The 12080-nt window shown below is 40.5% G+C and overlaps 1 protein-coding gene across 1 annotated transcript in view; it reads left to right on the top strand.

Moving 5' to 3' along the window:
* Positions 1-877: 877 nt before the first annotated feature.
* The window catches only part of LOC125463353 (proline-rich transmembrane protein 4-like), a 33786-nt gene continuing 22583 nt past the window's right edge, over positions 878-12080 (top strand). Inside the window, exons 1-2 of the mRNA XM_048554562.2 lie at positions 878-1244; positions 5523-6760. Of these exons, the coding sequence (XP_048410519.1) occupies positions 5587-6760 (1174 nt within the window). The 5' untranslated portion in view covers positions 878-1244; positions 5523-5586. The remainder of the gene's footprint in view (positions 1245-5522; positions 6761-12080) is intronic.

Raw genomic sequence — 12080 nt, 5'->3', positions numbered from 1 at the left:
GGACTCCAGTCCAAACAAAAACCCTCTACCACCACCGTCTGTCTCCTACCATAAAGTCAATTTTGTACTCACTTGACAAGCTCACCCTGAATCCCATCTGATCCAACTTTACTAATTCCCTTACCATGCCTAACCTTGTCAAAGGCTTTACTAAAGTCTAAGTAAACAACATCTACCACTCTGCCCTCATCAATCATCCTGATTACTTCATTAAAAAAAGGAATCAAATTTGTGGGACACCATTTTCCTCACACAAAGCCACAGTTTTGCATCTGATCTAGTTCAGTTTCTGGTCAATGGTAACCACCAGGCTGTTGATAATGAGGCATAAAAATGACAGTAAAACTGTTGAATATCCGGGGGAAATGTGGTTAGATTCTCTCTTTTGCTGGAGATGTTCATCGGCTGGTACTTGCGTAGCACCAATGTATCTCACCACCAAATCTGATGCCCAGATCTTGCAGCATGCGAACACATCGCGCTGGGCTTTGGGGCATCATTAGGTCGCTATGTAAATAGAAATTACTTGCTTATTGGGGGGAAAATCCTTTGGAAGAAGAGTATGATATTTGGGGGGAGGGGGAGAATCTTGCTGTACTGAAAACAATACTGGAAAACAGTCCACTTGCAAAGAAATCCATTGTTAGTTGTATATAAGGGAGAGTTCCCTGATGTGACAACACGCTGAGCGAAATCCACTCTGTTCGTTCTCCCCAGTTTATCTGTGATTGGTTAAGAACTGTTGTGGACACTGTCGAGAAGTAAACAATTGATGTGTTCTCGTGTGGCCTGAATTTGGCCAACAGTGGTCGAGCTCCTAATCTTCTGACACCGCCAGGAGACATAGAATGTTGGACCTGCAGTACCAGCGCTTTGACAGCAGAAGCTGGTCCCACGGCTCGGTCGCAGTAACACTTCCTCCCATTCGCCTAATGTAGAAACTGACCACCACCAAAGCTGCACCAACTGCGCTACCCCGCTCCCCCCTCCCCTCTCTAATGTGCAACAAGAAAAAAGGTTGAAGCCTCTCATTCCACCTCTTCCCTTGCCGTGCCTCTCTCCCGGGCTTCTGCACCAGCTTGAACAGCCGCTGGACGAGCCGTTCACTCAGTCGTTCCTTTTGTGCTGTTTGTGTTTTTTTTTTGCTTATCCGCACTGCGAGCCTGCAAGGGGACCAGGCCGGTTACAAAAAAAACGTTTTTCCAAAAGAGATGGAGTGAGGGCAGAGTGATCGCTGGAGTAAGGTAATAGAAGCCTTTTAGAATTGAGTGTTTCTGTGTGCATGAGAAATAGAGCGATCTCAGCGCCGCAGATTGAACATTATCGCAATAAGTGGAAGGTGCTTATGCGTTGCTCTGATATCAGCAAGAGACTGGCGCTAAACTGTTGAAAGATGGGCATACAAACAATTGAATCACAGGCAGAGATCTCAAAGGGACTGGGACAGGGAGAGAACACGAGATTAAATATTCCTCTCTGCACACCCCCATGTCCTGTGGGTCTTGAGCTCTCATGTTTTGAACTTGTCGTTGTAATAGCGGGAGAGCAGTTCTACAGTCCGGTGCAGCAGGAGCTGTTAATTATATACCACAGCAATACTCGTGTATTTTTGTCTTAACTTTGGTAAGATACTCTTAGACCAATCTGGGAAAATCCTTTTTTTTAATGAGTTCATCGTTTTTGCTGAACATTGAATGGTTTTCTTAATTAGCCCCATATTTGGTTCTTGTTATGTTTGGTTGGTGAGAAGGGTTAATATGCCAAATGGTTCTTGATATATTCATGTATATAATATATAATAATTACAATTATATAATTATACAATATGCCCAGTTAATGACACTGGGTAACATATTAAACAATATATGTTATGATCAAGCATCAATTAGTGATGCTGTTTCACAAATTAAATGAGTTAACCCTTCAGTTGACAATACTGACCAAGTATTAAACAATATTAATACGTCTTAAATAGCCAAACAATACAGGTTAGGTTGGAGCAACAAAATCAGTTGGTGGCTCTAGTTAACACATTGAACTGTACTAGTTATGTTTGTGACTTTGTAGATGATATTAATTAACATTTTAAACTATGTTAATGCATCTTTCTGGAGATGAAGCAAGTTAATACGTAAAATGACTATTGAAATATTGGTGGAGCTCTCTCTGACCATTCTGAAACAGATATTTGGGGGTAAGTTGAAAATCAAACTATTATGAAAAGCAGTTCCATTGTCCAAAGTCCCACAGTTTCTTGTCTATCTGACCATATTTCATCTTTTAAACCCAAGGCTCTATTTGAAAAAGGGTAGTTAGTTCCCTGAACATTCTTTGGTTAGCTGCTTACACCAAGAACAGATAAAGGATGATGCCCCTCTCCGTCTCAGAATGAGCTCTGCTCTTCTGAGCAAATACAGTCATGTTGCAGACCCTCGTGACACCGTACTAAAACTAAAGTATGCTTCTGGACTACACACTACACCTGATAGATTGGGGAGAACAATCGGGGACATGTGTGTTGGCAAGGGATGACTTGTAGAATAAGACCTGGGAAAAATATAATAACTGCACAACATGCCTTCCTTCTAGGGCCTTCCATGACTCTCCCAGACCCTGTGTCTGTAGATGGCCTTTACACAAAGCCCAGTTTCTTGGGTGCTCTGTGGTTTGTTGTTCATGGGCAAAGAGAGAGAGAGAGAGACAATTGAGTTGGGGAATTGACAAAAACCCAACCCCAGGTCTTCAGAAAATCTCTATCATCTTGGGGAAGCTCATGAAATCCAGGGCAACAAGGCAGTCTCTACTTCATTTTGGTTTAACACCATGCCTTACCAAGTTGGTGTTTATAGGACGTTTTGAATCCATAATGATGGTAATTTGCGTTTATATAGCCTCTCACATAGAAAAAAATGTCCTGAGGCACTTCAGAGCCATAATCAGAAAGTACTGAGGCACAGGGAAAAAAAGGAGGATATTTGGAGGGATGTCTAAAATGATTCTCAAAGGAAATGGACTTCAAGAAGAATCTTAAAGAATGATAGGGAGGCAATAAGTGATCTAGGGACCTAGGTGACAAAAAGCATGGCTTCCAATGATGGGGTGAAAAGTGACTGGGTGCATAAAATGCTAAATTTGGAAAACAGAAGGGAAGGATATATAATATTTGAGAAGGCATAGTGAGAGATGAAGCCATGAAGGAATTCAAACACAAACAAAAACAAAAATTGCTGGAAAACCTCAGCAGGCCTGGCAGCATCTCTGTGGAGAGAAAGCAGAGTTAATGTTCCAGTTCCAGTGATGATTCTTCAGAATAATTGTTTTAAAAACCAGAGAATAAGACTTCTGTTTCAGAGACTGTGTTGTAATTGTCATGGTGTTACAGTATGTGGAACAAGAAGAATGGTGAACTTGCATAAATTCAGAATTACAGGTAATGTTCATAAATAGGGTAAGAATCATTATTGGAATCCTGTCATTCTCCAAAATAAAATGGCCAGATTGTTAGACTCAAATAAAAGCTTGATAGTCAATAATAATGTTGCCTGCCTGTTCAGCAAGACGGCCATTATTTATGTAGTGGTAAGTTTAAATCTGCAAGAACATTCCTTTTTCTAAAATGAAGTAGTTATGAATTGAATTCTGTAGTACAAGGTTGGAAATGTGGAGGTTACGGCAGAATCCTATCACTCCTTCCCGACGATAAAAAAATGCATTTGCATAACAATTTTACCTTGGTAAAACATCCCACAATGTTCCACAAAAGCTTTAACGAGATTTGATTTCAAGCTACATATTAAAACAGGTGACCAAACTCAATTAAAAGCTTTTTAAAAGGCAAGAGGGATAGGAAAGTTGAGGGAAGGCCACCAAATAGTGAAGTCATGAAAATAGGGACATGCAAGAGACCAGAATTTGAGTATCAAGCCTCAAGGCATTGAATTAGATTCCCTCTCTTCCAATCCCCTGCCAATGACTCTTACTCCAAAGCATGAAGCCACTCCCCACCTCCAATCAGGGAATAAACACTCAAGAACATTTTGAAGAAGGCTGAGTTTAGAAAACAAAATACAGTAGTCCTCAAAATTTGTTCTCTGTAAAAAGATATGCAAGCATTGCAAGTCCTAACTGAAATGTTCGACAGTCATTCTGACTGATACTTCTCAGTAGCTCTCTTTTAAAAGAGTCAAAATGCCAGCGTTTCTTGTGTTAATTAATGCTTATACAAAGCTAATAACTACTGTAGATGTTTTTATTTGCGCGTGCTGGTGTTATTTGTATAGCCAAGACCTCTGTGGATCTATGTCCCACTGAAACACTCTTCCATCTTCTATCCACCTCCGCCTCCTTGCCTATTTATTTCAGAATCCCCGTCCCCTCCCCCATTTGTGAAAAAGGGTCTAGGCCCAAAACGTCACTTTCCTGCTCCTCTGATGCTGCTTGGCCTGCTGCGTTCATCCAGCTCTACACCTTGTTATCTCAGATTCTCCAGCATCTGCAGTTCCTACTATCTGTGAATATATACATATGTGCTTGTTGAGTGTATATCAACATTTGTGTCAATGTAAGCTCCACTGTGTACACTTTCACTGATTTTTAAATAAAACATAACAGGGAATATCATTAGGGCTGCTGAATTGGTTTATATGACATCCTCTCTCCAACTATCCATTCTCCAGTCTTCTGCCACTGATTCTCTTACACCTCTATCCTCATGACACACTCCCCTCCCAGACCTCAATATCCAATGTTTCCACATCTAATGCGTGGAAGCTCTCAAGAAAAATGTTTTTGTTTAGTGCTTGGCTGAATCTACATACAGAATTATCCTGGGATTACTCATATTCCTGCAGAATTGGCAACCACAGATCTCATTGATAATTTCCTAAAGCCCAATATGGACAGTTGGTGTGTAAGATAAACTGCAAGTTTAAAAAGTGAAACCAATAAACTACAGAGCTCATCTTTGAAAGCAATTACAAAATGCAACAGATTGTAATTAATTTGAAAGATTATACGCTTGTAACAAACTATAGCAAGTGTGCGACTCTAAGATAGAATCTCTAAATTAATACTATTCCTTGTCAATTAGTCTTCTTTAACTATGTTTTCTCTTCTGAAGACATTATCTTTTGCTGGATGTTTATTGATTTTCCATGCGTCAGTGAAGGATTTTACATGTAAATCCAGACAGTGATTGTTGGTGTGCTATTAAACTTTGGGAGGCACCATAGCCAAACCCAAGCCTATCTTCACCTACTAGCCACACAGGCACATTTCCAGGACTTCTGTACTGCTTTTTTCTCACTTTGCAATTTGGAGACACTAGAACCATTAATAAACCACCTAACACTACACCAGCTGAAATTGACAGAGAGTGCAGAACTCCTAGCTTTGTATTGTATAATTCCACATTGAACTTGCATTGAGGTGAACCTTTACATTATTGGCACAAAAATATTGTTAGAGCACAAAGTTTAGGATACTTATTACATTTATTAATTATATATATATCTGTTTTTCAGGTGTCTTGAAGACTATTTCTAAATAGTTAAGGGCCAATTCATAGTGCACCTGGAAAATATCACTATGTTGTGCAAAAGCATTATTCTTGCAAATATTATTTCCTCAATAATAATTGGATCAAAAGTTGCATCTTTTCAAGTTGGGGAACATGAAGTATCTCAAGTTAACAGTCCTTCTTCACAACCAAATGTGACTGGAGTTGTCCATTTATCAACAAGACAAGAAGAATTCAAACTAAACCTACCTCCTGTGTCTTCTGCTTTGACTGCGGAAACAGCAAGTAGTATGAGTCCTCTTTCAGTTTCTAAGGTGCCTAGACCACATGCCTCAGCAAGGCAGGTTGATACGAGACCATTGCTGACATCTTGGGTGCCTACAGTGTTACCAGTTGACAGTGGAGCTAGTACAGAGTCATTGCGGATACCACACATCCAATTGGAGTCCAGTAACAAGACTATGAATGCTGTGTTGTTCAACCATGAAGAAGTTGGTACACCCCAGCATACTGGACAATTACATATGACGCCTTTTTCAAATGGAAACCAGGTAGACATCCTACTTTCTAAAGGAAATTCTCAAGGACCCATTCCCTCAAATAGCCCAGTGTTAACAAGCAAAACGTTATATGGTGAATCTAGTGACTTTTCTGTTCAAAACCCACCCAGTACTGCATTGCAGCCAACAGGATCCACAACTACATCGTCCTTCTCCCCAATAGATGTTGCAATGGTGAAAACTATTCATAATTCTCCACAAGATCCTTCTCATGCAGGATCAGTGGGGCCAATCTATACGTATCCTCGGCCTCAGCAACGAGTAGTCACCACTCAAAATCCTGAGCTGCTAACTAAGACCAAGGCAACAAGTAAACCAGCCTTTGATATTTTGAACACTGACCGTTCTGTGCTTTTCTCGGTATCAGAACTGCAACCTGGAATCTTGAGGCCAACTTCAACAAGTATTACACATCAAGCTATTACATTGATCGTGGACCAATCAAGCATTAGGTCATCAACTTACCCTATAACATCAAAGACTGCCACCCAGTTCGGTGAAGGTGAGCTGTTCAATAACACTACAACTTCTAAAACTGCACAGGAAAGGACTGCATCAACCAGCAGGTCAGATGGAATGGGTTCTCCCAACAAAGGCACGTGGGACTCTTTATCTGTAACAACGATTCATTCTACTCCAAACTACCAGATTCACCAAACAAAGAACAAGGAAAAGACAACAGGTAAACAATGATTTTTAAATAAAAGCTCTACTTTCTCGTAACAATCATTCCTAAATTTCAGAAAATCCCAATTACATAATAAATGTGCACTTGGTGTAAGGGCAGAAGATGCTTAGTTGCGGAGTATGTTTGGTAGAGTGGAGAACCTAACACAATTGGAATATGGGGATCCAGTTGGAAAGTGCTGATGTGACCTTATGAAATTCTGGAACTGGATCAAGGGGCCTACATGGATTAATCCTGCTCCTATTTACTGTTTTCAAATAACCACTGAAATTGGTGCCATGTTAACCAGTTGGTTTTATTTCTTGTGCCTTTAGAATATCTAATCAAAGAATTACAAAAATAAATGAGCATGCATTTGAATATAATTGATACAGCATGCTTATAGAATTGGAGAGTAGTGTAGTCCAGAAGGAGACCATTTGTTCAGTTAAGTGTCCACTGTTTTTGCTTGAAGAGCTAATGTCGAATCCTCTTCCATCCCCTTATTAGGGGGCCATCCAGTGTTCAGTTCACAGGATTTTGTTCTCATCTTCAAAGGATCCCAGTGGTTGTTTAGTCAAATTGTATAGCCCAAGCTCAGAAATTATGAATGTACCCTTTCAAAAATCAACTCATACTTGGGGAAGAGGGCTGCTAAAGGTACTGTAATTCTGGGTGCCAGGAAATGGATGGAGAAACTGTACAATCTGCCCAAAGATATCAGTGTTTGGTAACTGCTCCAACAAGTAATTTCAGCACATCTTACCATGTTGTAGGTGCTATATAAATACAAACTGCTACCTTTTGAAGCGACTATTTGACAATAAAATCTAAAATCTAAATCTAAAAATCTAAAAACCTTGCGGTCGGCAGAGGAAATTTATAAAGGTCTTCATAGCTCATATACTTCTTGACACTGACAGACCAGGCTTGGAAACGAAGAATGGCCACTAAGTTTAGAATTAGAGAATGGTTAGTTTCTGTAGAATGGGCTTTCATGGGATTAGAGAAAAGACAAGAGAAAGTCTGAAAAACAAAACTGTTATTCAGTAACAGTAATTCAGTAGGTCGCAGCATTCACTCAGAACATCACTTGACTGAAAGGTGAATGGCTGGGAGGGAAAAGTAGTTGTAGAAAATGTGAGGAAAATCTTAAAAGGAAGGATCACAGACTCACTGCAGCATCTATTGGTATTCTGTGCATATGTGAGCCTGATTTATATCATTTGCTCCTGTAGATGAAGCCTATTAGAATCCAGCACGTGTGCACCAATACCAACAGACTGCACACTGTCATTCTCATTCTGCATCAGTCTCTAGCTCTGACTGAGTCACTGTGATTCTAGCTTTGGCTGTGTCTTGAGGTCTTGTTCACAGTTATTCTACTCTTCATTACTCAGTCTCACTCCTGTACATTGTGAATGTGTCTGCCTTTATCACGCTCTCCATATGCATCTCCCTCTCATGTGCTCTGCATCACCCCCTCTTATAACCTCCTGCTCTTTCTCTCTTTGTCTTTTATTTTCCCTCTGCCTTCCTCTCTTTCACTCTCTCTTTCTCCACCATCCCCAGCTCATTCATTGTGATGTGAATAAAAAAGTAAGAAATACGTTAAAAAGCAGCACAGTGTCGCAGTGGTTAGCACTGCTGCCTCGCAGTACTAGGCACTTGGGTTCAATTCCACCCTCAGGTGACTGTAGAGTTTGCACATTCTCCTTGTGCCTGTGTGAGTTTCCTCTGGGTGCTCTAGTTTACCCCCACAGTCCAAAGATGTGCAGGCTAGCTGGATTGGCCATGCTAAATTGCCCATAGTGTTCAGGGATGTGTAGATTAGGGGGATGGGTCTGGGTGGGATGCTTTGAGGGTCAGTATGGACTTGTTGGGCTGAAGGACCTGTTCCCACACCATAGGGATTCTATGATCTAACTTACACACTACAGCCCTTTTTGAGCAAGGAAAACCATCCGAAGGTTTGCCCTAACATGAGAATGATCTTGCAACATAATAATTATCTGGCTGTGAGGATTATATTAAAGGTGCACTTATGAATTGATAGATCCGTGGTGGCAGGACTAAGGATTTGTGCAGATTTACTACTAATGATCCAACTCTGTGATCATCCATTGTATTGTACCCCAGAACTCCGTCCCAAAGGTTGCTATTTTGTAAATTGAATCCCTCAATTGTGTTCACCTGTAATTCACTTGCAAAGTCTGCTATTTTATGTAATGAGGTTCCCTGTTGTGTTTCCAGTGCATGAGATTAAATAATACAAAATTAGCTGTCCAGGGAAAAAGGAAATCCTTTCATCATTCTAAATATTAAAATGATTATAACTTTATTGCAGATTTCTCAGTATTATTCAAAAAGAAAAAAGAGACTTGCATTTATGTAGGTTTTATTAAAACCAACTGATGTCTCGCGACCTTTGCAACCAATTAAGTCATTTGTCTGAAATGTGACCACTGTTGTAATATGGGAAACACAGCAGCCAAATTGTTCACAGCAAGCTCCCACAATTAAACAGCAACGTCATAATGAGCAGACATTTTTTGCAAGGTTGATTGAGAGATGACTATAAGTCAGGATGAGGTGATACTTTCTCTGCCTTGCAAATTAATGGCAAGGGATCTTTCCCAACCACTTGAGATGCAGTCAGCTCTGGTATAACATCTCACCTAAAAGATGGTATACACACACACACTCTCTCTCTTTCTCTCTCTCTGCTCCCCCCCCAACCCTCCCCTCCCCACCAACCCTGTCGCACACACTCTGTCTCCCCACTGACAGACACACACAAATGCACAAGCACACGTGAATCTATGGAGTGAATTTGTATTTGCAGATACATTCCATTTTATTCAAAAAGCAAACATCTTATAGACAGTCAATCAATATGGCATTTTATAAATTCCTACTTTCGAAATGAAACCAGTCTGACTCCAAACAAAAACACAAACAGATTCTACAAAAGGCCTCACATCTAACATGCATTGTCTGACCTAAAATGTCACCCGGTAAAAACCGAAAGAACTGCAGATACTGTAAATCAGGAACAAAAACAAATTTGTTGGAAAAGCTCAGCAGGTCTGACAGCATCTGTGAAGGAAAAATCAGAGTTAATGTTTTGGGTCTGGTGATCCTTCCTCAGAACAGGGTTAGAAAACTTTGTTTTTGTTCCTAAAATGTCACCTCTTCTTTACATTGATAAAACTATTAATCCTCTCAGGACCATGGCTTGAAAGGAAATCAGAGATTTACATGTACATATCAATCAATTAAAACCTTCTAACTGATTAAAGATTTAACAGAATCTTAGGTCTGTTTAGTACATCCTGTGCTGTGATTCTTTGATCTCTCACTTATAAATTCTGTCTGGTACTCTGTCTCTCACTAACACCTGAAGAATTAGTAACATTCTAAATGCTTGTGTTTTCAAATAAACTTTGTTGGATTATATCCTAGTGTCATGTGATTTCTGAACTCCTACATGGAGTTCAATGTAAGCAAGTGTGAGGTTATCCATTTTGGACTGAAAAAGGATAGATCGTGGAACTTTCTAGATGGTATGAAGTTAAATACAGTGGATGTTCAAAGAGACTTGGAGATTTAGTTGCACAGATTTTTAGGAATTCACAAATAACTTCAGAAAATATTCAAGAAAGCTAATAGAATGCTCACCTTTATATCTAGAGGATAGGAGTACAAGGATGCAGAAATTATGCTGCAGTTATACAGAACCCTGGCTAGACCCACTGTGGGCAGATCTGGGCACCACATCCTAAGAAGGATAAATTGGCCTTTGAGGGAGGACAAAATAGGTTTACAAGAATGTCACTTGGACTTTGGAGTTGTTATAAAGAGAGATTACACAAATTAGGTTAATATTCTCTAGATTTTAAATGGTTAAGGAATGTTCTGATCGAAGCTTTCAAGATATCAATATAAAAATTCAGGGTACAGAGAAATAAACTATTTCCACTGATTAGAGATTCTAGAACTAGGAGGCATAGTCTGAGAATGAGGGCTAGGCCATTCAAGAAAGATGTTAGGAAGCAATTCTATACACAAAGGGTGATAGAGGTTTGGAACTCTCCTCCACAAATGGCATTGGGTGCTGGATCGGTTGTTAATTCTGAATCTGATTTTTTCCTGTTAAGCAAATGTATTAAGGGATATGAGCCGAAGGCAGGTATATATGGAGTTAGGCCATTGAAAGGTGAAACAGGCTCAAGGGGCTGAATGCTTCCATTCCTACGTTCTCGTGTGCCATATTAATTCATGATTCAAGGAATTATTTGTGAACTGTTTACTCAGGTGGAGTCAGTCGGTTGGGTGGAGTCATCCCTTTGCTCCTGATGCAAAAGATTTCTGATCCATGTAAACTTCTTTTCTTTCCGACGATGCTGCATCTGTGGATCTTAAATCCATACAAGATGCTGCTGCCCAGAAGAGTTGGACACTAACAGGAAAAGTCTGGAGGATTGGGATGCAGCCAGCAACCTGCTAACCCTACCCCACCACGTGGGGCGGGATTGCGGTGTGTGTGTGTGTGTGTGTGTGTGTGTGTGTGCGCGCGCGCGCGCAGCCCAGAGGGAGGCCTAAAGTGGGGGCCATGATCTTCGGGATCAGGAGATTGCTGCCAAAGGAAATAGTCCCCCTTAATGCCTGCCAAAAGCCCACCATGATTCTACCATTCCCTGCCACTCATAAAATAGCTACAGAGGTGGAATGATGGAATGAGGCCCATAAGTAGCCATCAACACACCTAAAGGGAGATGGGTTACCTAACATCTTTCTAACTCACCGGATTATAGGATACAGGTCAGGGATGTGGAAAGTAAAATCCAGCACACAGGTCTGATCATTATCTCTCATCTGTCATCCTGCTTCTCTTGGCTGTCCAGTAACCTCTGAAATCAGCACACTGTGGATTTTAATTAAATAAAAGCAAAGTTATTCCCAGTGCTCTGAGCCAATTCCCAGTCACTGAAAAGTTTATGTGATAATTTACTTTCTATTTATAACGCCACAAAGTGATCAAATTGACTGCTGGGTTAACTGCAGAATAAAAGTAATTTGCTGATAATAAAAGTGTTTTGGGATGTCGTGGTGATGTAATTAGATTCTCAAATACAAGCTCTTTCTGATTCTGGAATACTAGTGGTTCCAAAGAGAAAGTAAGAACGGCCGATGCTGGAGTCAGAGATAACACAGTGTGGAGCAAGAGGAGCACAGCAGGCCAGGCAGCATCAGAGGAGCAGGAAAGCCGATGTTTCAAGTCGGGACCCTTCTTCAGAAATGGGGGAGGGAGAAGGGAGCTCAGAAATACTTA

This window comes from Stegostoma tigrinum, chromosome 25 (genome assembly GCF_030684315.1).
Source record: "Stegostoma tigrinum isolate sSteTig4 chromosome 25, sSteTig4.hap1, whole genome shotgun sequence".
Classification (NCBI taxonomy): Eukaryota; Metazoa; Chordata; class Chondrichthyes; order Orectolobiformes; family Stegostomatidae; genus Stegostoma; species Stegostoma tigrinum.
Note: the sequence above shows the minus strand (reverse complement) of the source record. Positions and strands in the feature narration are given on the sequence as shown.